The sequence below is a fragment of the Cherax quadricarinatus genome, chromosome 35 (assembly GCF_038502225.1).
Source record: "Cherax quadricarinatus isolate ZL_2023a chromosome 35, ASM3850222v1, whole genome shotgun sequence".
In the NCBI taxonomy this organism is placed as follows: Eukaryota; Metazoa; Arthropoda; class Malacostraca; order Decapoda; family Parastacidae; genus Cherax; species Cherax quadricarinatus.
Window position 1 is genome coordinate 8,254,097 of NC_091326.1, and position 27,172 is coordinate 8,281,268.

At 43.3% G+C, this 27,172-nt stretch overlaps 1 protein-coding gene across 2 annotated transcripts; it reads right to left on the reverse strand.

Moving 5' to 3' along the window:
• Nucleotides 1-690: 690 nt before the first annotated feature.
• Nucleotides 691-21,428, reverse strand: LOC128695129 (uncharacterized). 2 transcript variants are annotated; one of them, XM_053785560.2, is made up of 2 exons: nucleotides 21,272-21,351; nucleotides 691-2,722 (listed from the first exon to the last, which is right to left on the reverse strand). In XM_053785560.2, the coding sequence occupies exon 2, from the start codon at nucleotides 2,716-2,718 to the stop codon at nucleotides 1,471-1,473; it is 1,248 nt and encodes a 415-aa protein (XP_053641535.1). In that variant the 5' UTR covers nucleotides 2,719-2,722; nucleotides 21,272-21,351; the 3' UTR covers nucleotides 691-1,470. The 2 variants fall into 2 exon arrangements, with proteins under 2 accessions (XP_053641535.1, XP_053641536.1); XM_053785561.2 differs by lacking the exon at nucleotides 691-2,722 and adding an exon at nucleotides 3,200-6,205 and having other exon boundaries at nucleotides 21,272-21,428.
• Nucleotides 21,429-27,172: the final 5,744 nt, after the last annotated feature.

Below are 27,172 nucleotides of genomic sequence, written 5' to 3' on the forward strand. Positions count from 1 at the left end.
GTAGTTACTACAATAATTACAGTGATTACTTCAGTAATTATAGTTACTACATTAGTTGGCAATATATATTGCCATTGTGTCGGTATTTTATACCATTTATTTCTACTACAGTAGTTACTACAATAATTACAGTGATTACTTCAGTAATTATAGTATTTACTAGAGTAATTACATTAATTAGTCCAGTAATTACAGTGACTGGTATTCTAGTCTAGAAGTTTTAATGAAGTTCTGGATGAGTGTTTGTTGACTGTGATGTGCTCTTGATCAGAGGAGTTAGAGCTACCCTCCTCTTTCTTGGATCAAACCTAATCCAAGGAAGAGGAGGGTAAGTTTAATAATAATAATCAGTATAATAATAATCAGTATAATAATAATCATAATAATAATAATAATAATAATAATAATAATAATAATAATAATAATAATGGCGTAATAAAGAATAAAGATTTTATTTTTTTTAATTTTATTTCCAGACAAGATACATATTTTGTTTATTAATTTAATATTTAGATAAAAGTCGGTGAAATTTTAAGATGTGTGTTTGTGTGTGTGTGTGATCTGTGTGTGTGTGTTTGTGTGTTGTGTGTGTGTGTGTGTGTGTGTGTGTGTGTGTGTGATCTGTGTGTGTGTGTGTGTGTGTGTGTGTGATCTGTGTGTGTGTTGTGTGTTTGTGTGTTTGTGTGTGTGTGTGTGTGTGTGTGTGTGTGTGTGTGTGTGTGTGTGTGTGTGTGTGTGTGATCTGTGTGTGTGTGTTTGTGTTTCATCCGTTGGGACGATGTCAGTCAGATGGTCACCATGCAGTCAGGCAGATGGTCACCGTGCAGTTAGACAGATGGTCACCGTGCAGTCATCAGTTAGATGGTCACCATGCAGTCAGTCAGATGGTCACCATGCAGTCAGTCAAATGGTCACCATGCAGTCAGGCAGATGGTCACCGTGCAGTCATCAGTCAGTCAGATGGTCACCATGCAGTCAGTCAGATGGTCACCATGCAGTCAGTCAGATGGTCACCATGCAGTCAGACAGATGGTCACCATGCAGTCAGGCAGATGGTCACCATACAGTCAGGCAGATGGTCACCATGCAGTCAGACAGATGGTCACCATGCAGTCAGACAGATGGTCACCATGCAGTCAGACAGATGGTCACCATACAGTCAGGCAGATGGTCACCATACAGTCAGGCAGATGGTCACCATGCAGTCAGGCAGATGGTCACCATGCAGTCAGACAGATGGTCACCATGCAGTCAGACAGATGGTCACCATACAGTCAGGCAGATGGTCACCATACAGTCAGGCAGATGGTCACCATGCAGTCAGGCAGATGGTCACCATGCAGTCAGGCAGATGGTCACCATGCAGTCAGACAGATGGTCACCATGCAGTCAGGCAGATGGTCACCATGCAGTCAGACAGATGGTCACCATGCAGTCAGACAGATGGTCACCACTCTTCTCATAGGATAATCAGCCTGGGAGGATAAATGCCACCTTTGGCTGGTTATAGTTGTATCCGGCTGTAGTGGTGCAAGGCAAGGCTGTGGTGCGGGTCACCGTGACCTCCCGACCTCCTGCCACGGTGCTGGTGATCACATTAGTGCGTGTGATGGTGGTCACCTGCTGCGTGGTGCTCACGTCTCCCCTCCTGGTCACCGTGGAGGTCACAGTGTAAGTGACGTAATTAGTGACATCTGAGCCTTGTTCTGGCACCGTCCTGGTGACGGTGACGACTTGTAGGACAGTGGTGGGCACCACCTGGGTGCTGTAGCGGGTGGTGGTGACAGTGGAGACAATCGACTGGGTCTGGTAGCTGGTTGTAGTCAGCTGCTGGATGGTCAGCTGGGTGGTGGTACGAGTCTGCAGCTGGGTGTTGGTCTCCACCTGGGTGATCAAGGTGGTCATCACTATTGTGCTGATGACAGTGCTCCTGACGGTGTTCACTTGCGTGGACACCACCGTGGAGGTGACGCCAGGTTGCGTCACTGTCCGCGTCTGGTAGGTCGTGGACACCTGCGTCACCACCTGGGTTTGCGTCTGGCCTGGGAGAGTTATCGTCACTACTGTGGTCTGCACCTGCGTCTCCACCTGTGTGCTGGTGACAGGTCTATGAGTCGTAGTGACCACTTCGGTCCGTGTTCCGGTCTGCGTGCGCGTGTAGGTAGTAGGTACGACCTGTGTGGATGTTAGCGTGGTCGTGGTGGTCTTTCCCACGGTGCTGATGACCGTTGATACCTCTGTGACGACCTGAGTGATCGTTGTCACGCGGGTGCTCGTGTCGGTGACGGTGATAGTATTTCCTGGACGGGTGGTGACGCCTGTCTGAGTGACGGTGATCACTTGCGTCGAGATTAGTGTAGTGTAGACAGTGGAGGGGAGACCCACGGTGGTGTGACGTGTGGTGTACACAGTGGACACCTCACGCTGTGTACTAGTCACTGTTTTCGTCTGAGTCTGCGTGGTGACGGTGGACTGCGTCCTCCCGGTGTACGACGTGACGACGGTAGTCTGCGTCTGCGTCTCCGTTTCCGGGACGCAGGGCTCCTGGGGCGGTGGGAGGTAGGACCCAAGGAAGTCCTGCGCGCCGGAGAAGAGGTCATTGGAGGACTCTGGGAAGAGCTGCCTGCCGCTGCCTGGAGGTATGCCGGGGATGGTAGGCAGCTTGGCAGCCAGGGAGGTCCCTGCCAGAGCCAGCAACACCAGCAGCAGTGTGTGCATCGTCCTGCAATGATAAAAAACAAATCATCTCCGAGCCATCATTTATACGTCAACATTTATGACAGTATTACTAATACTAGCACAGGGAAGTTCGCTAGGTGCTGTATGATACATGAGTCATACAACACCCGAGGAATGGGAGGCATTCAGTATGAGTCCAAAGGATGGGAAGAACAGGCCCTGTTCCTTAGATTATGAACCCCTCAACAACACCAAGGCACCAGACCTGAGGGAATCAGTAACATGAATATATATAGCCGTTGTAGTGCCTTGATGCTGAGATGACTATAATAAACACTAAACTGAACAACATTCTCCTACTTATCTGCCTCTCATTCCCAAGGTGCTGTAAGTTCCTTAAGGGTCGAGCAGATCACTATGAATATAATCGAGTAATAACAAAGTGGTGAATACTTACCATATACTTGCTGCGCCTGAGAGTACCTGAACTCTTCTGTTATTAGGGAAAAAGCAACAGGTCTCAGAAGTTATGATTTATTTTACAAATTTATATTTCCCGATTCATAATGTCGACAACATACACGTACACAGAGATATATAAACTCAGTTTTACACCTGCACTCCAATAATATATTTCAGGTTATATTTTCGGTTTGCGGAAGAATCACAAGTAATAAAGTGGAACAAAGGCCACTGATGGATGTACTTTAAGCACTCAAGACACTCTTCTCTGACACATAACACACGAAGGAAGTATGTGCCCGTGTTCTACTGAATGAAAACATACGCCAGATTCCATTTACACCCTGAATTCCTTCAAATTGTTCACTCTGTAATCTTTTAAGATTTTCATCAATATATATATATATATAGATATATATATATAGATATATATATATATATATATATATATATATATATATATATGATTAAAATACATGTTAAAGACTTGGGAATCTTTATTGATGCATAAAATACATGTGCAATATTTGAGTTTCTCCTGCACAACAGGCTTCTTCAGTCGAATACAGGTGAATACGACACTGAAGACTATAGAAGTAGTTTTGATGGGATTATTCCGTCACTATTGGTAGGAGGTGGTCAGTCCCTCAAATCTTAAGGGACTGACTACGTCCTACCAAGAGTGACGGACACATCACGTTAAAACTACTGCAGTTTCCAGTATTGTATCCACTTGTATCCGACTGAAGAAGCCTGTTGTGGAAGAGATAAGTTTCGTCAGTAAAGTTACCCAAGTATTGCACGTGTATTATTCATCAATAAAGATACCCAAATGTTGCCCCTTGGTGTCTTATTCATCAACTAGTGGGTATTGTATCTCATCAATAATGTCAAAATAATTATCATTCTGAGTGGACCCAAGTGAGGATGATACCTTATTATTACCCTAAATAAATTATTCCTTTTTATTTATAAACTCATGAAAATCTTTAAAAATAAATATTCTGAAAAACAATCTCTCGTCTCTAATAATGAACACGGAGCCGCAACAGCTGTTTGTTGTGTTTGGTTGTGTTTGTGTGGGGAGAACGATGCTTTTTTTGCAGTCTGTGTAGGACTTTGTGGTGTGTGTGTTTGTTTGTGTGTGTGTGTGTGTGTGTGTGTGTGTGTGTGTGTGTGTGTGTCTTTGTGCTTGTGAATGTGGAGCTTAAGTTTTCATTTTTTGTGTGTGGAAGAGTATGTTGTGTATGGAAGGCTATGTTGTGTATAGAAGTCTATGATATGTATGGGTGGCTATGTTGTGTGTGGAAGTCTATGTTGTGTATGGAACGCTATATTGTATGTGGAAGGCTATGTTTTGTGTGAAACGCTGTGTTCGTGGAAGACTATGTTGTGTGTGGAAGACTATGTTGTGTATGGAAGTCTATGTTGTGTATGGATGGCTATGTTGTGTATGGAAGGCTATGTTGTGTATAGAAGGCTATGTTGTGTATAGAAGTCTATGTTGTGTATGGATGGCTATGTTGTGTGTGGAAGACTATGTTGTGTGTGGAAGTCTATGTTGTGTATAGAAGGCTATGTTGTGTGTAGAAGTCTTTGTTGTGTGTGGAAGTCTATGTTGTGTATAGAAGGCTATGTTGTGTATGGAAGGCTATGTTGTGTATGGAAGGCTATGTTGTGTATGGAAGGCTATGTTGTGTATGGAAGGCTATGTTGTGTATGGAAGTCTATGTTGTGTATGGAAGGCTATGTTGTGTATGGAAGGCTATGTTGTGTGTGGAAGTCTATGTTGTGTCTGTAAGTACGAGTATTGTCAGTAATGTTACACTTGTTGACAGTGGTCCCTCGAAGCTAATTAGGAAACTCGAAGGGAATTGCTGGAGCCTGGTAGTTGTAGGCTGTCTTAGTGCATGGTTGCTGCTCTGTCTTGGTGACTGTGATGGTCCTGTCACCACCCACGGTAATGTACACCAAGCTGTCCTTCACCTGAGTGCTCGTCACTTGCTGTGTCACCACTTGCCCTGGGAGACTGACGGTGGTCACGACGCTACTACGGATAGTCGAGGTATAAGTGGTGCCAACCCCTCCCTCCGTCTTGAGTACCGTCTGCGTGTTGACGATAGTCGTGGGTTGCAACTGCGTGGTGACCTCAGTTTGAGTGATGGTACGACTCACCACCTGGGTTGTCGTCTGGGTGACTGTAACCCGTTGAGTCTTAGTCTCATACCGTGTATCAGTGACTGTGCGGGTGATGACCGTCTTCTTGAACTGTGTACTGTCTGTGACCTTGGTGGTGGTGCTGGTGGTGTAGGTGACCTTACTGATGGTGCTGGTCTGCGTCACACTCACAGCTGGAGGTTGATAGGTGCTGGTGGTGGCCACAGTCGTGCGTTCTACGCTTGTCTTCGATACGGTGACTGTCGGTCCTGGTTTGTCGACTGTGGACTGGACCACAGAGGTCTTAGTGCTGATGCTGACCACGGGTGGCGGCTGGTACGACACAGTGTTCGTCACCACTCGCTCGATCGTCGTGACCGAAGTCGTCGGCACCACAGATGTCTCCACGTTTGTTCTGATGACCACAATGTCGCTGGTGGTGGAAGATCTCACAGTCGAGGTGGTGGTTTTCTGGATTTCTTGTGAGCTGGTGACTGTTGTCAACACGGTCTGGGTGGTTTCTGGACCTGAGACGGTGTTAGTGACTGATCTTACCACCTCGCTTGTTATCGTCTTCCTGACAGTTTCAGTGTTTATCTGTGGTCTGGACACTGTCTCCGTCCTGGTGACTGTGGTAGGGACGACCTGGGTGGTATATTTCGTGGTGCTGCTCGTTCTGATCACCGTGGACGTCCTCGTCACGACGCTGGACGACACCACGACGGAGGTGTAAGTGGATGTTTCATAGATAGGGTCACAGGTGGTAGGTTCCCTAGGGGGCAGATAGCCATCTAAAGCCCCAGCGAAGTCCCTGGCAGCTGACCCTGCAGGAGGGCCGGGGAAGAGCTTGTCGGCGCCGGCAGAAGCAATCACCACCAGCAGGAGTGAGAGACACAGCGGCCGCATCCTGCAAGAGACACCAGGTTAAGGGGCGTGGTCACGCGGGGCAGAGGGCGGGGCCCCGGGATCCACCCCTTTCCTGGGGTCCCATCACGCCCACACCGCCCATACCTTACACCCCTGCCACCCGTCTAGAGTGGCAGGGGTGTCTGATAGGGGCATGTGTGGTCGTATGCAAGGAGGGTGTGTGGACCCGGGGCGCCCAGCTTATTTTAGGTCACTCTTACTCTCAACACTCATGTTGTCGTCCTCAACTCACTACTTACAGATAAATTGACACAAGTGCACACATGACATCCATATTCGGAACGTTTCGGTCCTGGGGCCGAATGACCAAGGTCCCAGGGCCGAAATGTATCCATGAAAATTGTCCTAAATGTATGCAAATGTGTCACTTCATCCATGTGTTGGTTAACCTGAGCGGCGTGTCCCACCAAGGCAGGTGACCCAAAGAAGAAAAAACATTCACCATCATCCATCCAGTCCCTGACTTTCCACAGGTGTATTGACGTTACAGTTCAGTATACCTTTTACCTCACTACTGACCTTTAGATGTAAGCTACCTTGCTAACACAACCTAGAAGCGGCGTGACACAGTTACCAGTAAGAAACCACGGAACGGGTAAGGTTTGAACAGATGGCGAATGAGTCTCAAAACTCACAGGCCAATGAGTTTTACGACTCAAATGCCATAGGTTCCATCTCACCTGTTCCCTGACTTATTTGCAGTCGTGTTATTACGAATTCGTGAGTCATGAGGGCAGTAATAAGGAAGTATAAATACGTACACTTACGGAAGTCCTTATTGAAGAGGTATAGCTCCTGGACCTTTGATTACATTCCATATACATGGGACTGCTAACAGTACCTAAGGAGAGGTCTTCACGGCGCTGCCAGCTCCTGATCAGCCGGGCTGTGGTGCACACGTTAGTCTACGTGCCACTGGCACCAAGAGCCTGGTCGATCGGGCCAGCAGCTAGGAAAATTGGTCTAAGACCTCGCCGCGGGTCGGTGACCTTCGAAACTGACTACAGGTAACGTAACTGCAGTTAATGAAACAAAAGATAACGTAACTACAGGTAATGTAACTGGAGGTAACGTAACTATAGGTAATGCAAATACAGGTAACGTAACTGCAGGTAATGTAACTGGAGGTAACGTAACTACAGGTAATGTAACTGGAGGTAACGTAACTACAGGTAATGTAAATACAGGTAACGTAACTACAGGTAATGTAACTGGAGGTAACGTAACTACAGGTAATGTAAATACAGGTAACGTAACTGCAGGTAATGTAACTGGAGGTAACGTGACTACAGGTAATGTAACTGCAGGTAATGTAACTGGAGGTAACGTAACTGCAGGTAATGTAACTGGAGGTAATGTAACTGCAGGTAATGTAACTGCAGGTAATGTAACTGAAGGTAATGTAACTGGAGGTAACGTAACTGCAGGTAATGTAACTGGAGGTAACGTAACTACAGGTAATGTAACTGCAGGTAATGTAACTGCAGGTAACGTAACTGCAGGTAATGTAATTGGAGGTAACGTAACTACAGGTAATGTAACTGCAGGTAATGTAACTGCAGGTAATGTAACTGCAGGTAATGTAACTGGAGGTAACGTAACTGCAGGTAATGTAACTGCAGGTAATGTAACTGCAGGTAATGTAACTGCAGGTAATGTAACTGCAGGTAATGTAACTGGAGGTAACGTAACTGCAGGTAATGTAACTGGAGGTAACGTAACTGCAGGTAATGTAACTGGAGGTAACGTAACTACAGGTAATGTAACTGCAGGTAATGTAACTGCAGGTAACGTAACTGCAGGTAATGTAACTGGAGGTAACGTAACTACAGGTAATGTAACTGAAGGTAATCAGTAACTTTAACTCTGTAGTATACTATAAGTATGAATAACAGGTTAACCAAACTCTACATAACCGCTGAATGACCCACACGGGTTTACCGCTGCTCCACTAAGGTGAATGACTTACCATCATTTTTCAATATACGACCAGCGAAGCATAAAGAAAAAACCGGAAATGAAGTTGTTCTTCAGTTTTGTCAGGATATTCCTGGCATTAAGTCTTAATTATTACACAATTGAAATGTGAACGATGTTGTCTGTGAGAAAGATGAGATCTACACTCTCTTGTGTGTGGGAAATATGTGACGTACACTCTCTTATTGGTGAGAAAGATGGGACCTACACTCTCTTATTGGTGAGAAAGATGGAACTTACACTCTCTTATTGGTGAGAAAGATGGGACCTACACTCTCTTATTGGTGAGAAAGATGGAACTTACACTCTCTTATTGGTGAGAAAGATGGGACCTACACTCTCTTATTGGTGAGAAAGATGGGACCTACACTCTCTTATTGGTGAGAAAGATGGGACCTACACTCTCTTATTGGTGAGAAAGATGGAACTTACACTCTCTTATTGGTGAGAAAGATGGGACCTACACTCTCTTATTGGTGAGAAAGATGGGACCTACACTCTCTTATTGGTGAGAAAGATGGAACTTACACTCTCTTATTGGTGAGAAAGATGGGACTTACACTCTCTTATTGGTGAGAAAGATGGGACCTACACTCTCTTATTGGTGAGAAAGATGGGACCTACACTCTCTTATTGGTGAGAAAGATGGGATTTACACTCTCTTATTGGTGAGAAAGATGGGACCTATACTCTCTTATTGGTGAGAAAGATGGGACCTACACTCTCTTATTGGTGAGAAAGATGGGACTTACACTCTCTTGTTGGTGAGAAAGATGGGACCTACACTCTTATTGGTGAGAAAGATGGGACTTACACTCTCTTATTGGTGAGAAAGATGGGATTTACACTCTCTTATTGGTGAGAAAGATGGGACTTACACTCTCTTATTGGTGAGAAAGATGAGATTTACACTCTCTTATTGGTGAGAAAGATGGGACCTACACTCCCTTATTGGTGAGAAAGATGGGACTTACGCTCTCTTATTGGTGAGAAAGATGGGACTTACACTCTCTTATTGGTGAGAAAGATGGGACTTACACTCTCTTATTGGTGAGAAAGATGGAACTTACACTCTCTTATTGGTGAGAAAGATGGGACTTACACTCTCATATTGGTGAGAAAGATGGGACTTACACTCTCTTATTGGTGAGAAAGATGGGACTTACACTCTTATTGGTGAGAAAGATGGGACTTTTCACTCGTTTAGGATAAAGATGCGACATACACTCTCTTGTCCGTGGACAAAATAAGAATTTCTCATTTACCTGTGTCAGACAAAATGATCAATTGAGCATCAGTCTGTTCCTGTGCTACCATCTATGGGATAGATGAGGAGTTGCTCATCTTTGCTTTCTCACTTGACGGGACATGATATCTCCTCCCTCAGCATCTCTTCCCTTCTGTCTACTTTCAAGTGAGCAGAATCATTATTTCCAGTCATCTCGTAACATGAGATGCCTGCTCTTGAAGCTGTATATAAAGTTATTCTTAAAACAGTGTGTTGGTTGTGTTTTATATTGTGTGTTTGTGGTGGGAGTGATGGGGTTTACAAGCCCCCTCCTTCCCCTCCTTCCTTACCAGGTTGAGGTCGTGCTAATGTTTGTTTGCTCCCAGCCAACGATGACAATTGTAAAACATGTGTATTCATGATGCGTAACTTCAAACTTTGAATTAAAAATTGTCTTACAACAAACACACGTTTTCTTACGACAAACACACGTTTTCTTACGACAAACACACGTTTTCTTACGACAAACACACGTTTTCTTACGACAGACATATTAATTTGTAGTTTATTTGCCAAATACGCTTTATGGCTTGACCATTATTTGACTTTATATAAAAATCACTTTCATCATTCACGAAAGATATATATATATATATATATATATATATATATATATATATATATATATAGGTAGTAGATTGGTAGACAGGAACCACCCAAGTGAGTGTAAAACGAAAGCCTGTAATTGCTGTACATGATGGTAGGATTGCTGGTGTCCCTTTTTCTGTCTCATTAACATGCAAGATTTTTGGTACATCTTGCTACTTCTACTTACACTTAGGTCACACTACACATACATGTACAAGCATATATATACACACCCCTCTGGGTTTTCTTCTATTTTCTTTCTAGTTCTTGTTCTTGTTTATTTCCTCTTATCTCCATGGGGAAGTGGAACAGCATTCTTCCTCCGTAAGTCATGCGTGTCGTAGGAGGCGACTAGAATGCCGGGAGCAAGGGGCTAGTAACCCCTTCTGTATAAATTACTAAATTTAAAAAGAAAAATTTTGGTTTTCTTTTTGGGCCACCCTGCCTTGGTGGGTTACGGCCAGTGTGTTGAAAGATATGTATATATATATATATATATATATATATATATATATATATATATATATATATATATATATATATATATATATATATATATATATATATATTATATAACATGTCACTGGTTGTACCCACCACCTGCATGATACAAGCAACATGAGACTGGTTGTACCCACCACCTGCATGATACAAGCAACATGAGACTGGTTGTACCCACCACCTGCATGATACAAGCAACATGAGACTGGTTGTACCCACCACCTGCATGATACAAGCAACATGAGACTGGTTGTACCCACCACCTGCATGATACAAGCAACATGAGACTGGTTGTACCCACCACCTGCATGATACAAGCAACATGAGACTGGTTGTACCCACCACCTGCATGATACAAGCAACATGAGACTGGTTGTACCCACCACCTGCATGATATAAGCAACATGAGACTGGTTGTACCCACCACCTGCATGATACAAGCAACATGAGACTGGTTGTACCCACCACCTGCATGATACAAGCAACATGAGACTGGTTGTACCCACCACCTGCATGATACAAGCAACATGAGACTGGTTGTACCCACCACCTGCATGATACAAGCAACATGAGACTGGTTGTACCCACCACCTGCATGATACAAGCAACATGAGACTGGTTGTACCCACCACCTGCATGATACAAGCAACATGAGACTGGTTGTACCCACCACCTGCATGATACAAGCAACATGAGACTGGTTGTACCCACCACTGCATGATACAAGCAACATGAGACTGGTTGTACCCACCACTGCATGATACAAACAACGTGAGACTGGTTCGTAATAACTTCGTTAGGCTCAGAAATTATTAGCTTTCGGCTAATAGTGCGAGGCTGAATGGCTAAAAAAAATATTTATTCTTGAAAGCTAACGGGCTTAAATCAGCGTATTAATGTGTGTGTTAAGTTCAGAGTGAGTTGTTAGAAGAACAAGGAGAAGAAGGAGGAGGCTGCAGTCACAGAAGGAGGAGGAGGCAGCAGTCACAGAAGAAGGGGGAGGAGGCTGCAGTCACAGAAGAAGGGGGAGGAGGAGGCCACAGTCGCAAAAGAAGGGGGAAGAGGAGACCACAGTCACAGAAAAAGACAGATGGAGGAGGCCACAGTCACAGAAGAAGGGGGAAGAGGAGGCCACAGTCACAATAGAAGAGGGAAGAGGAGGCCACAGTCACAGAAGAAGAAAGGAGGAGGAGGCCACAGTCACAGAAGAAGAAAGGAGGCCTCAGTCACAGAAGAAGGAGGAGCCCGCAGTCACAGAAGAAGAAGGAGGAGGCTGCAGTCACAGAAGAAGGGAGAGGAGGAGGCCACAGTCGCAAAAGAAGGGGGAAGAGGAGGCCACAGTCACAGAAGAAGACAGATGGAGGAGGCCACAGTCACAGAAGAAGGGGGAAGAGGAGGCCACAGTCACAAAAGAAGGGGAAAGAGGAGGCCTCAGTCACAGAAGAAGAAAGAAGGAGGAGGCCACAGTCACAGAAGAAGAAAGAAGGAGGCCTCAGTCACAGAAGAAGAAAGAAGGAGGAGGCCACAGTCACAGAAGAAGAAAGAAGGAGGCCTCAGTCACAGAAGAAGGAGGAGGCCGCAGTCACAGATGAAGAGGGAGGAGGCTGCAGTCACAGAAGAAAGGAGGAGGCTGCAGTCACAGAAGAAGGAGGAGGCTGCAGTCACAGGAGGAGGAGGCTGCAGTCACACTTATGGTCCTTGCCAAGACGTTTATTCACTCTCTACATTCTCGTCTCACCTTCACCCAATATTGGCTCAACAACCAGGAACCGGTTCCTGGTTGTTGCCTCAGCTCCTCCCACCAATAAGCTACGAAAATAATGAGAAATACAACCTTTCTGAAGAGGGCCACACATGTCAGAAACATAAGAGAGAGAGAGAGAGAGAGAGAGAGAGAGAGAGAGACAGACAGACAGACAGACAGACAGAGAGACAGAGACGTAATGATGTTAATATATGTATGTATCTTAGGACTCCTGTATTAAGTTTTTTCGTTTTAATCTCCCTGTCTAAATTAACTCGTCTCCCTACCTACCTACCTACCTACCTACCTACCTACCTACCTACCTACCTACCTACCTACCTACCCACCTACCTACCTACCCTACCCTACCTACCTTACCTACCTACCCTACCTACCCTCCCTACCTACCTACCTACCCTACCTACCCACCCATTCTACCCTAACTACCTACCAACCCTACTTACCTACCTACCTACCAACCCTACTTACCTACCTACCTACCAACCCTACTTACCTACCTACCTACCTACCTACCCTCCCTGCCTACCTACCCTACCTACCAACCCTACCTACCCTACCTACCCTACCTACCTACCTACTTCCAGCCCAACACCTACGCGACCCTGACCCTAAAGCCTTATTGGGTCGCGGATGATACTGTGATGTTGAACCCTCCCACTGAACCCTCCTACTCAACCCTCTCACTGAACCCTCCCACTGAACCCTCCCACTGAACCCTCCTACTGAACCCTCCCACTAAACCTTCCCACTGAACCTTCCCACTGAACCTTCCCACTGAACCTTCCCACTGAACCCTTCCACTGAACCTTCCCACTGAACCCTCCCACTGAACCTTCCCACTGAACCTTCCCACTGAACCTTCCCACTGAACCCTCCTACTCAACCCTCTCACTGAACCCTCCCACTGAACCCTCCCACTGAACCCTCCTACTGAACCCTCCCACTAAACCTTCCCACTGAACCTTCCCACTGAGCCTTCCCACTGAACCTTCCCACTGAACCCTTCCACTGAACCTTCCCACTGAACTCTCCCACTGAACCTTCCCACTGAACCTTCCCACTGAACCCTCCCACTGAACCCTCCCACTGAACCTTCCCACTGAACCCTCCCACTGAACCCTCCTATTGAACCTTCCCACTGAACCCTCCCACTGATCCCTCCTACTGAACCTTTCCAGTGAAGCCTCCCACTGAAGCCTCTTACTAAACCTTCCCACTGAACCCTCCCACTGAACCCTCCCACTGAACCCTCCTACTGAATCCTTCCCACTGAACCCTCCCACTGAACCCTCCTACTGAACCCTCCCACTGAAGCCTCCTACTGAACCCTCCCACTGAACCCTCCCACTGAACCCTCCCACTGAACCCTCCCCCTGAACCCTCCCACTGAACCTTTCCACTGAACCCTCCCACTGAACCCTCCCACTGAACCTTCGCACTGAACCCTCCCACTGAACTCTCCTACTGAACCCTCCTACTGAACCCTCCCACTGAACCCTCCCACTGAACCCTCCTACTGAACCTTCCCACTGAACCCTCCCACTGAACCTTCCCACTGAACCCTCCCACTGAACCCTCCCCCTGAACCCTCCCACTGAACTCTTCCACTGAACCTTCCTACTGAACCTTCCCACCGAACCCTCCCACTGAACCCTCCCACTGAACCCTCCCATTGAACCTTCTCACCGAACCCTCCCACTGAACTCTCCCACTGAGGGAGCGAGAGACTGTATATGTCAGTTACCAGTTGTCAAAGACACTTGACAATAGACACTTAGACTGTGTTGCTCGCCCGCGTGTGTTTTCGTAATTACCATCAGGACCCCATTTACCCCATTCCCATCCTTCCCCCATCCCCCCTCCCATTATCTCCATCTCCCTCCATCTTGCTTTTAACACAATGCTCACTGTTCACATAGAGGGGAAAACCAATTCCATTTCTATCTTCCCGTCACACGTGGTAACTTTCAATTCCACTTCGTTTCTTTCATCCTCTTGTGCATTCACTTCCTTCCCTTCTATGCCTTCTGACTACTTCTTTGAGATGTCTGTCTTCTGTCGCTTTGTGTCTTCTGAGAAAGCCACGGAGATCCTGAGATAGTATCACACACATAGGCGGGTATTAATAGCAGATATAGACAGGTAGTTATGGCAGATATAGACAGGTAGTGATGGCAGATATAGACAGGTAGTTATGGCAGATATAGATAGGTAGTTATGGCAGATATAGACAGGTAGTTATGGCAGATATAGACAGGTAGTTATGGCAGATATAGACAGGTAGTTATGGCAGATATAGATAGGTAGTTATGGCAGATATAGACAGGTAGTTATGGCAGATATAGACAGGTAGTTATGGCAGATATAGACAGGTAGTTATGGCAGATATAGATAGGTAGTTATGGCAGATATAGACAGGTAGTTATGGCAGATATAGACAGGTAGTTATGGCTGATATAGACAGGTAATTATGGCAGATATAGACAGGTAATTATGGCAGATATAGACAGGTAATTATGGCAGATATAGACAGGTAGTTATGGCAGATATAGACAGGTAATTATGGCAGATATAGACAGGTAGTTATGGCAGATACAGACAGGTAGTGATGGCAGATATAGACAGGTAGTTATGGCAGATATAGACAGGTAGTTATGGCAGATACAGACAGGTAGTTATGGCAGATATAGACAGGTAGTTATGGCAGATACAGACAGGTAGTTATGGCAGATATAGACAGGTAGTTATGGCAGATATAGACAGGTAGTTATGGCAGATACAGACAGGTAATTATGGCAGATATAGACAGGTAGTTATGGCAGGTATAGACAGGTAGTGATGGCAGATATAGACAGGTAGTTATGGCAGATATAGACAGGTAGTTATGGCAGATACAGACAGGTAGTGATGGCAGATATAGACAGGTAGTTATGGCAGATATAGACAGGTAATTATGGCAGATATAGACAGGTAGTGATGGCAGATATAGACAGGTAGTTATGGCAGATATAGATAGGTAGTTATGGCAGATATAGACAGGTGAGGACAAATATTAACAGGTAAGTAAGCTGAGGTTACAGTCTTGGCCTAAACGTATAGGATAAACTATCTACCTCTTCCCATTTCACTATCCACCTCACTATCCACCTCACTATCCACCTTACTATCCACCTCACTACCCACCTCACTACCCACCTCGCTATCGACCTCACTATCCACCTCTACCAACCTCACTACTCACCTCACTACCCACCTCACTACTCAACTCACTATCCACGTCACTACCCACTTCACTACCCACTTCACTACTCACCTCACTACCCACCTCACTACTCACCTCACTACCCACCTCACTACTCAACTCACTACCCACTTCACTACCCACCTCACTACCCACTTCACTACTCACCTCACTACCCACCTCACTGCCTCCTCACTACCCACCTCACTATCCACCTCACTACCCACTTCGCTACCCACCTCACTACCCACTTCACTATCCACCTCACTACCCACTTCACTATCCACCTCACTACCCACTTCACTACCCACCTCACTACCCACTTCACTACCCACTTCACTACCCACTTCACTACCCACCTCACTACCCACCTCACTACCCACTTCACTACCCACCTCACTACCCACTTCACTACCCACTTCACTACCCACTTCACTATCCACCTCAATATGAACGTCAGAGCATTCTCAGTGTTTATATTATGGCAAACTGGAGAACTGTCATGACCTCACAGAACTGTCATGACATCACAGAACTGTCATCACCTCACAGAACTGTCATGACCTCACAGAACTGTCATGACCTCACAGAACTGTCCTAACATCACAGAACTGTCCTAACATCACAGAACTGTCCTAACCTCACAGAACTGTCCTAACCTCACAGAACTGTCCTAACCTCCCAGAAGTGTCATGACCTCACAGAGCTGTCCTAACCTCACAGAACTGTCCTAACCTCACAGAACTGTCCTAACCTCACAGAAGTGTCATGACCTCATAGAACTGTCCTAACCTCACAGAAGTGTCATGACCTCACAGAACTGTCCTAACCTCACAGAACTGTCATAACCTCACAGAAGTGTCATGACCTCACAGAACTGCCATAACCTCACAGAAGTGTCATGACCTCACAGAACTGTCATAACCTCACAGAACTGTCATAACCTCACAGAAGTGTCATGACCTCACAGAACTGCCATAACCTCACAGAAGTGTCATGACCTCACAGAACTGCCATAACCTCACAGAAGTGTCATGACCTCACAGAAGTGTCATGACCTCACAGAAGTGTCATGACCTCACAGAAGTGTCATGACCTCACAGAAGTGTCATGACCTCACAAAACTGTCCTAACCTCACAGAAGTGTCATGACCTCACAGAACTGTCATAACCTCACAGAACTGTCATAACCTCACGGAAGTGTCATGACCTCACAGAACTGCCATAACCTCACAGAAGTGTCATGACCTCACAGAACTGCCATAACCTCACAGAAGTGTCATGACCTCACAGAAGTATCATGACCTCACAGAGGTGTCATGACCTCACAGAACTGTCCTAACCTCACAGAAGTGTCATGACCTCACAGAACTGTCCTAACCTCACAGAAGTGTCATGACCTCACAGAACTGTCATAACCTCACAGAACTGTCATTACCTCACAGAAGTGTCATGACCTCACCGAACTGCCATAACCTCACAGAAGTGTCATGACCTCACAGAACTGCCATAACCTCACAGAAGTGTCATGACCTCACAGAACTGTCATAACCTCACAGAAGTGTCATGACCTCACAGAACTGCCATAACCTCACAGAAGTGTCATGACCTCACAGAACTGTCATAACGTCACAGAAGTGTCATGACCTCACAGAATTGTCATAACCTCAAAGAACTGCCATGACCTCATAGAACTGTCATAACCTCACAGAAGTGTCATGACCTCACAGAACTGTCACAACCTCACAGAAGTGTCATGACCTCACAGAACTGTCATAACCTCACAAAATTGCCATGACCTCACAGAACTGTCATAACCTCACGGAAGTGTCATGACCTCACAGAACTGTCATAGCCTCACAAAACTGCCATGACCTCACAGAACTGTCATAACCTCACAGAACTACCATAACCTCACAGAACTGTCATAACCTCTCAGAACTGTCATAACCTCTCAGAACTGTCATAACCTCTCAGAACTGTCATAACCTCACAGAAGTGTCATAACCTCTCAGAACTGTCATAACCTCTCAGAACTGTCATAACCTCTCAGAACTGTCATAACCTCTCAGAACTGTCATAACCTCTCAGAACTGTCATAACCTCACAGAACTACCATAACCTCACAGAACTGTCATAACCTCACAGAACTACCATAACCTCTCAGAAGTGTCATAACCTCACAGAACTGTCATAACCTCACAGAAGTGTCATAACCTCTCAGAAGTGTCATAACCTCACAGAACTGTCAAGAACATAATGATTCTTTCAGCCTTCAAATACATGGTAATATTTGACAGAAATTTTAGTGTATATGGACTGAGAAGAGTTAACGTGGTGTATATCCTGTGTTGTATATCCTGTGTTGTATATCCTGTGTTGTATATCCTGTGTTGTATATCCTGTGTTGTATATCCTGTGGATATACACCACAGAATATACACCACAGGATATACACCATAGGAGGTTAGCATGGACTCATATTAACCTCCTTGTGGTGTATAGAAATATACTTAGTTCGATTCCTCTTATCAGTGTCAACTTGCGCAGTGGTTAACGCACTGGCCTGTTAGTTTTAGGACTCGCTTGCCATGGGTTCGAACCCCACCCGTTCCCTGATTTAATTTTATTAAGAATATACTAGTTTATTTTTATTGCATAATTAATCGCTTTAGAGAGGGATTTTTCGTTTTCTGTCATATTTGAAGTATTAGGTAGAAATATTTAAATTATCTTAATTTTAAGATAAAGTTGGCTTCTAAATTGTATTTTTGGGAAGAAATGAGCAGAAAACAAATTTTCCAGGAAATAAATCTCATTGCGACGCTTTGGTCCGTCCTGAACCATTGTTAAGTGAGTGGTGCCTTGACTACACTCCAGGAGGGAGCGAAACGTCGTCCTAAGAGTCCTCTCCTAACTGCTTTTTTTTTTGGTGAATTATACCAGCCACGATGTTGTGATTTTATTTTTATCGTTCATAACACTGAATTAATAGGATGAGCTCAACAAATTTGTCATGGTAGAAGCAAGTTAGTAATAACAGCAGATGGATAGCGGTGACAGCAGCAACAGACTAGTCACTCACAGAAGAGCTAATGGTCCACGAGGGTGTGACCAAAAACACAAGGAGGAGCGTAAACTGAAGGACAGAAGACACCCAGGCAGAACAAATGAAGACAAAGAAAATATAGAAAAGAAGAAGAGACGGGGAGATATTCGCAGAATAAAGGAGCGAAGTCAACGCTGACATCATACACAGAGACACATACACACGTCTCTGAGAGACGATAACTGTTGCGGCCAAAAAAAGTTGTCAGGTATAAGGCCAGTCGTCCCCTCGAGGGTTAGCAAGACTTTAACCCACCTAAATTAGGGAGTTATCTCTCGGTGTATATCCAGTGATATACATGTACCAGTGTGTATACAAGTGCCATGTGAGGGTTTACATACACCAGGCTTAAACTTACAGCGTCAATTCAAACGAATCCTAGAAAAAAGTCACAACTTAACCTATATGATTGTTTTCCAGTGACTTTTTTTTCAGTCAAAATTGTGACTTATTTTCTGTGACTATTTTCCTCGGACAACGTTCAAACACTTCGCTGTATTATGAGAACTTTTGCGTCAACTTTGTTTATTGTAAGATTTATATTACACAAATATTTTTCCTAAATTCTTCGTGGTGAGAGTTGGTATATTTCATTGTGTGACGCTGCTTCTCAGACTTCATGTGTCTGTAACGATACATTCTGTGGGTTTTATGGAATTTTTTACGACACTTCTTTTGTTTACTGCGCTTATTGTTTTCTATTATGGCGTTTATTGTTTTATTTTATGTCATTTATTGTTTTTTATTATGGCATTTATTGTTTTCGTTTACTTATTTTTTAAGCTTACAACACTTATTGTTTATTAATGGATCATTTTGATGTTCACAAAGTAGCGACTTCCACAGCGCATTATTTTCTTTACGAATTATTTCTATTACAACGTAAGAGTGTCAGCACAGCGGCAGTTTGGTTTAGTCGCCAGACAATGTCTCCTGAGGCGGGTCGTTGCCATCGATGACTCGCGCGATGATCAGACAACTGTCGTGGCAGTAGTGAGTGTTAAGCATCTACTGTTTTAGTAGCTTACTCATGCTTAATTAAGAACAGGATCACCCTTTCGTGTCCTAAGATTTATTTTTTCGTACGACGGAATATGGAGGATGAAAGTTCACCACTGATGATCAGATATGTGGAGATTTCAACGCTTCGCAGGTAATGATCCATGATGTCCTAGATTACTCCTGCTGATACTCGCTGGTTTAGTAAGACTGTCTAAAACAGCTCTAAAATCATTACCCAGTTATGTACCTTGAGGTTAATAATGTAGTTGTGTTTTATATAAACCTAATATACTATATTATATATGTATGTGGCTTGCTTCGAAATGCCTCCCATAAATACCGAATTTTCCGTGTAATAAACCTTTATGTCAAATATATCTTATTGAAATAAGTAATAATAATAATAATAAATTATTATTATTATTATTATTATTATTATTATTATTATTATTATTATTATTATTATGATTATTATTTACAAGGTTAGAAAATGAACTATGTTTAGTCAGCACCAATCATGAAAGTTGGTTGTCCTGTCGCACGTAATCTTACAGGATGTGGCGTCCAGCTCCACAATTCAAGATGATGAATTAGACACCTGCAACATCTGGTGTTGCACATGTGTCTAATTCTTCATCATATATGGGATGATCTTGAAGATGATATTCCTGTCATATTCCCATACACAGGATAGATTTACACATAAGGAAATCTATCAGCCTGAGCTGGGGAACTTCAGCAGGGTGATGAGTATATCGTCAAGCATTCCACTATGGGTTCAGTAGTTAACTCAGCTTGAAAAAATTTCCTCAGGCCGGATTAGAGCTATAGTTGATGTCTGAATCGGATTTTGCTGATAGAAAAAGCTGATAAAGTCAACAGTTGTATCTCAGTGAGTAATATTTATGTATTACTTCAAATAATGTATTCTGATAATCATGGAAATTAATATTATATCACTAAACCAGTAAGACGGTGAATGTGAATTTATTCTTCCCTTTGTTTTTTACTTCGTGCACTTTAGTAAGGTGTAAACACACGGGTTTCACCGCTGTGTGGCGTCCGAGGGGCGACGAAAACATTTTTGCTGTTTCATATGTGGAAAATCTGCTGCATCTGTACCTGAAGTCACCCAAGAAGACACACTGCATCAAACTCAAGTTGGGAAAGAACACTTGTCTTCTTCGAGGACCCCCTCAAGGAAGGTTCCTTGATGTTGGTGAGGGGCTCTTGATTTAGGGAATTGGATCTGTGCTCCAGTTCCCCGAATTAAGCCTGAATGCCTTCCACATCCTCCCCCCCAGGCGCTGTATAATCCTCCGGGTTTAGCGCTTCCCCTTTGATTATAATAATAATAATAATAATCTTCGAGGACACGAGTCACTGGATTCAATACTGAAGACAAAACACAGGCTGCAGAACACTGTACTGCGGCAATGTTTCGTTTTAATGAAGCTTTAAGAAAGCAAAACGTCCCGGCAAAAACTTGTTCTGAAAATTGCGTCTTGAGGAGTCAATGGTGTGATGCACACACACATACACACACAAACACACACACTTGTCCCATGCACTTACCTGGTGAGTATAAGTTATTACACCGAGGGAGAAATACCAAGTGAGTTCCCAGGAGTTTAGGAGAGCTTATATACCAGCAGGACAGGAGTGGGAGAGGGCCACTCACAGGGAGGAGGAGGAGGTGCTCAGCAAGAAAAAGGGGAAGGGGGCACTGAGGGTGGAAAGCGGGAGGGGGAGGTGGGGGGTTAAGGGGAAGCTGGGAGGAAGGAAGGAGGAGCGTGATGGGTAGGTGGGTGGGATATTACTAAGGGAAGATTAAGGGAAAAATGTGGCTTAGGCGAAGATAGAAAGGAAACAACAACTCTGAGGGAAAGAACACGGGGTGTAAATGAAGATTTGACACAGGGGAGTCTTAGAGGAAAGAGATAATGTGGAAAAGGGAGTAGGAGGAGGAGAGTGAAAGGAGTTTGAGGGGAGTGTTTAAAAGAGGCGGTCAAGGAAGGGAGGAAGGATCCCCGGAGAGGGGTAGGGAGACACCGAATGCTAGGCTAACGTCGATGCCAAACCGAAGAGTGTGTGACCTTGTGCCCAACACCAGCATTTAAACAGTCACAGAGAGCTGAGACGCGGGGCACGTGAATGGACGAGGCACCGATAAACTTTCCCAAAGAATTGCAAGACTGCATGGCAGGACACAGGGCCACTGGATCCTATTGTGAAGCTCAGGACGCACTTCCACGAAGCCAATTTCAGTCCTTTACGGAATGCGTCAGTTTTATGGCGTTACTAAATTTATGTACAGGAAAATAAAATATGATGCGATCGAAATAAATCTATAATATAAGCAAGAAATAATAACAATAATAATAATAATAATAATAATAATAATAATAATAATAATAATAATAGTAATAATAATAATAATAATAATAATAATAATAATAATAATAACACTTCTACTAACATTAATTATAATAACGACAATAGTTAAAAATATTTACAACTCGTAAATTACCGTGAGCTTAGAGCTTACCAGTACACAACTTACTATCTAATGGTTATAATCATAACAATAATTTTTAAAGGGGTGAACTGGTAAACCAGCGGAAGGCCTCGGTCAGATGATCAAAAGCTTCAGCTGCGGGTCACCATCTGACTAAGACCCGCGTCAGGATACACTTGTCCTGTTTCCTGACAAACCTAACCTACTTACCAGTGTGTGTGTATACGCGCGCGCGCGCGCGCGTGTGTGTGTGTCTGACCTACAACAATGTGCGACATTCTTGTGACACCACGAGCCAGAATTTAACATACGAAGTATGTCTGGTTCGGTCTATATATGGGCAGAAAGTAAGGAGAGGTAGATGGTGTAGCCGGGCCCAGGAGCTACATTATTCAAGTCTTACAGGGTTAAGACATAGTCACTGTCTACAACCTCTCCATAAACTCCAGTGAAATTATCATATAAGTGCCAGTAAGGTAACCATTACAGAATTGTAGGAAAATGCATTTAAATATACCTCCACAAGACTAGGCAACAGATTGCTTCTTACATTATAAATATATATATATATATATATATATATATATATATATATATATATATATATATATATATATATATATATATATATATATTTTTTTTTTATTATTATTATTATTATTATCACACCGGCCGATTCCCACCAAGGCAGGGTGGCCCGAAAAAGAAAAACTTTCACCATCATTCACTCCATCACTGTCTTGCCAGAAGGGTGCTTTACACTACAGTTTTTAAACTGCAACATTAACACCCCTCCTTCAGAGTGCAGGCACTGTACTTCCCATCTCCAGGACTCAAGTCCGGCCTGCCGGTTTCCCTGAATCCCTTCATAAATGTTACTTTGCTCACACTCCAACAGCACGTCAAGTATTAAAAACCATTTGTCTCCATTCACTCCTATCAAACACGCTCACGCATGCCTGCTGGAAGTCCAAGCCCCTCGCACACAAAACCTCCTTTACCCCCTCCCTCCAACCCTTCCTAGGCCGACCCCTACCCCGCCTTCCTTCCACTACAGACTGATACACTCTTGAAGTCATTCTGTTTCGCTCCATTCTCTCTACATGTCCGAACCACCTCAACAACCCTTCCTCAGCCCTCTGGACAACAGTTTTGGTAATCCCGCACCTCCTCCTAACTTCCAAACTACGAATTCTCTGCATTATATTCACACCACACATTGCCCTCAGACATGACATCTCCACTGCCTCCAGCCTTCTCCTCGCTGCAACATTCATCACCCACGCTTCACACCCATATAAGAGCGTTGGTAAAACTATACTCTCATACATTCCCCTCTTTGCCTCCAAGGACAAAGTTCTTTGTCTCCACAGACTCCTAAGTGCACCACTCACTCTTTTTCCCTCATCAATTCTATGATTCACCTCATCTTTCATAGACCCATCCGCTGACACGTCCACTCCCAAATATCTGAATACGTTCACCTCCTCCATACTCTCTCCCTCCAATCTGATATTCAATCTTTCATCACCTAATCTTTTTGTTATCCTCATAACCTTACTCTTTCCTGTATTCACCTTTAATTTTCTTCTTTTGCACACCCTACCAAATTCATCCACCAATCTCTGCAACTTCTCTTCAGAATCTCCCAAGAGCACAGTGTCATCGGCAAAGAGCAGCTGTGACAACTCCCACTTTGTGTGTGATTCTTTATCTTTTAACTCCACGCCTCTTGCCAAGACCCTCGCATTTACTTCTCTTACAACCCCATCTATAAATATATTAAACAACCACGGTGACATCACACATCCTTGTCTAAGGCCTACTTTTACTGGGAAAAAATTTCCCTCTTTCCTACATACTCTAACTTGAGCCTCACTATCCTCGTAAAAACTCTTCACTGCTTTCAGTAACCTACCTCCTACACCATACACTTGCAACATCTGCCACATTGCCCCCCTATCCACCCTGTCATACGCCTTTTCCAAATCCATAAATGCCACAAAGACCTCTTTAGCCTTATCTAAATACTGTTCACTTATATGTTTCACTGTAAACACCTGGTCCACACACCCCCTACCTTTCCTAAAGCCTCCTTGTTCATCTGCTATCCTATTCTCCGTCTTACTCTTAATTCTTTCAATTATAACTCTACCATACACTTTACCAGGTACACTCAACAGACTTATCCCCCTATAATTTTTGCACTCTCTTTTATCCCCTTTGCCTTTATACAAAGGAACTATGCATGCTCTCTGCCAATCCCTAGGTACCTTACCCTCTTCCATACATTTATTAAATAATTGCACCAACCACTCCAAAACTATATCCCCACCTGCTTTTAACATTTCTATCTTTATCCCATCAATCCCGGCTGCCTTACCCCCTTTCATTTTACCTACTGCCTCACGAACTTCCCCCACACTCACAACTGGCTCTTCCTCACTCCTACAAGATGCTATTCCTCCTTGCCCTATACACGAAATCACAGCTTCCCTATCTTCATCAGCATTTAACAATTCCTCAAAATATTCCTTCCATCTTCCCAATACCTCTACCTCTCCATTTAATAACTCTCCTCTCCTATTTTTAACTGACAAATCCATTTGTTCTCTAGGCTTTCTTAACTTGTTAATCTCACTCCAAAACTTTTTCTTATTTTCAACAAAATTTGTTGATAACATCTCACCCACTCTCTCATTTGCTCTCTTTTTACATTGCTTCACCACTCTCTTAACTTCTCTCTTTTTCTCCATATACTCTTCCCTCCTTGCATCACTTCTACTTTGTAAAAACTTCTCATATGCTAACTTTTTCTCCCTTACTACTCTCTTTACATCATCATTCCACCAATCGCTCCTCTTCCCTCCTGCACCCACTTTCCTGTAACCACAAACTTCTGCTGAACACTCTAACACTACATTTTTAAACCTACCCCATACCTCTTCGACCCCATTGCCTATGCTCTCATTAGCCCATCTATCCTCCAATAGCTGTTTATATCTTACCCTAACTGCCTCCTCTTTTAGTTTATAAACCTTCACCTCTCTCTTCCCTGATGCTTCTATTCTCCTTGTATCCCATCTACCTTTTACTCTCAGTGTAGCTACAACTAGAAAGTGATCTGATATATCTGTGGCCCCTCTATAAACATGTACATCCTGAAGTCTACTCAACAGTCTTTTATCTACCAATACATAATCCAACAAACTACTGTCATTTCGCCCTACATCATATCGTGTATACTTATTTATCCTCTTTTTCTTAAAATATGTATTACCTATAACTAAACCCCTTTCTATACAAAGTTCAATCAAAGGGCTCCCATTATCATTTACACCTGGCACCCCAAACTTACCTACCACACCCTCTCTAAAAGTTTCTCCTACTTTAGCATTCAAGTCCCCTACCACAATTACTCTCTCACTTGGTTCAAAGGCTCCTATACATTCACTTAACATCTCCCAAAATCTCTCTCTCTCCTCTGCATTCCTCTCTTCTCCAGGTGCATACACGCTTATTATGACCCACTTCTCGCATCCAACCTTTACTTTAATCCACATAATTCTTGAATTTACACATTCATATTCTCTTTTCTCCTTCCATAACTGATCATTTAACATTACTGCTACCCCGTCCTTTGCTCTAACTCTCTCAGATACTCCAGATTTAATCCCATTTATTTCCCCCCACTGAAACTCTCCTACCCCCTTCAGCTTTGTTTCGCTTAGGGCCAGGACATCCAACTTCTTTTCATTCATAACATCAGCAATCATCTGTTTCTTGTCATCCGCACTACATCCACGCACATTTAAGCAACCCAGTTTTATAAAGTTTTTCTTCTTCTCTTTTTTAGTAATTGTATACAGGAGAAGGGGTTACTAGCCCATTGCTCCCGGCATTTTAGTCGCCTCATACGACACGCATGGCTTACGGAGGAAAGATTCTTTTCCACTTCCCCATGGACAATAGAAGAAATAAAAAAGAACAAGAGCTATTTAGAAAAAGGAGAAAAACCTAGATGTATGTATATATATATATGCATGTGCGTGTCTGTGAAGTGTGACCAAAGTGTAAGTAGGAGTAGCAAGATATCCCTGTTATCTTAGCGTGTTTATGAGACAGAAAAAGAAACCAGCAATCCTACCATCATGCAAAACAGTTACAGGTTTTTGTTTCACAGTCATCTGGCAGGACGGTAGTACTTCCCTGGGTGGTTGCTGTCTACCAACCTACTACCTATATATATATATATATATATATATATATATATATATATATATATATATATATATATATATATATATATATATATATATATATATATATATATATATATATATATATATATATATGTATGTATGTATATTTTCAACAAATCAGCCGTATCCCACCAAGGCAGGGTAGCCCAAAAAGAAAAACGAAAGTTTCTCTTTTTAAATTTAGTATTTTATACAGGAGAAGAGGTTACTAGGCCCTTGCTCCCGGCATTTTATATATATATATATATATATATATATATATATATATATATATATATATATATATATATATATATATATATATATATATATATATATATATATATGAACATGTAGTTACTTGTTGATGAGTACAGTTATTTCAGAAGATACTTGCATAGAGAATTACAAAGAAGAAGGCAACTTTTGGATCAAGGTGTAGAGTTCCTTGAGCTACAAAATCCACTTATAAATATGTGATACAACTCTAAGTCTTTATGTTGACCTTTCTACACAATTTATTATTTATTTATGTTCCAGATCTAAGAAGAAAATCTAAACTTGTTTTATGGTTAATTTACATGTGGAAGATAATTATTATCCTCATGTACAACTGGTACCTGTCTCGTGACCTTATTAAGACTCCTGACCTTACTACACCTAGGTTAATATTGAGTCTTCTGACCTTACTACACCTAGGTTAATATTGAGTCTTCT

Bases quoted from the DNA above. Each gene is read 5' to 3' on its own strand.
- LOC128695129 (XM_053785560.2), bottom strand. From the start codon at position 2,718: ATGCACACACTGCTGCTGGTGTTGCTGGCTCTGGCAGGGACCTCCCTG.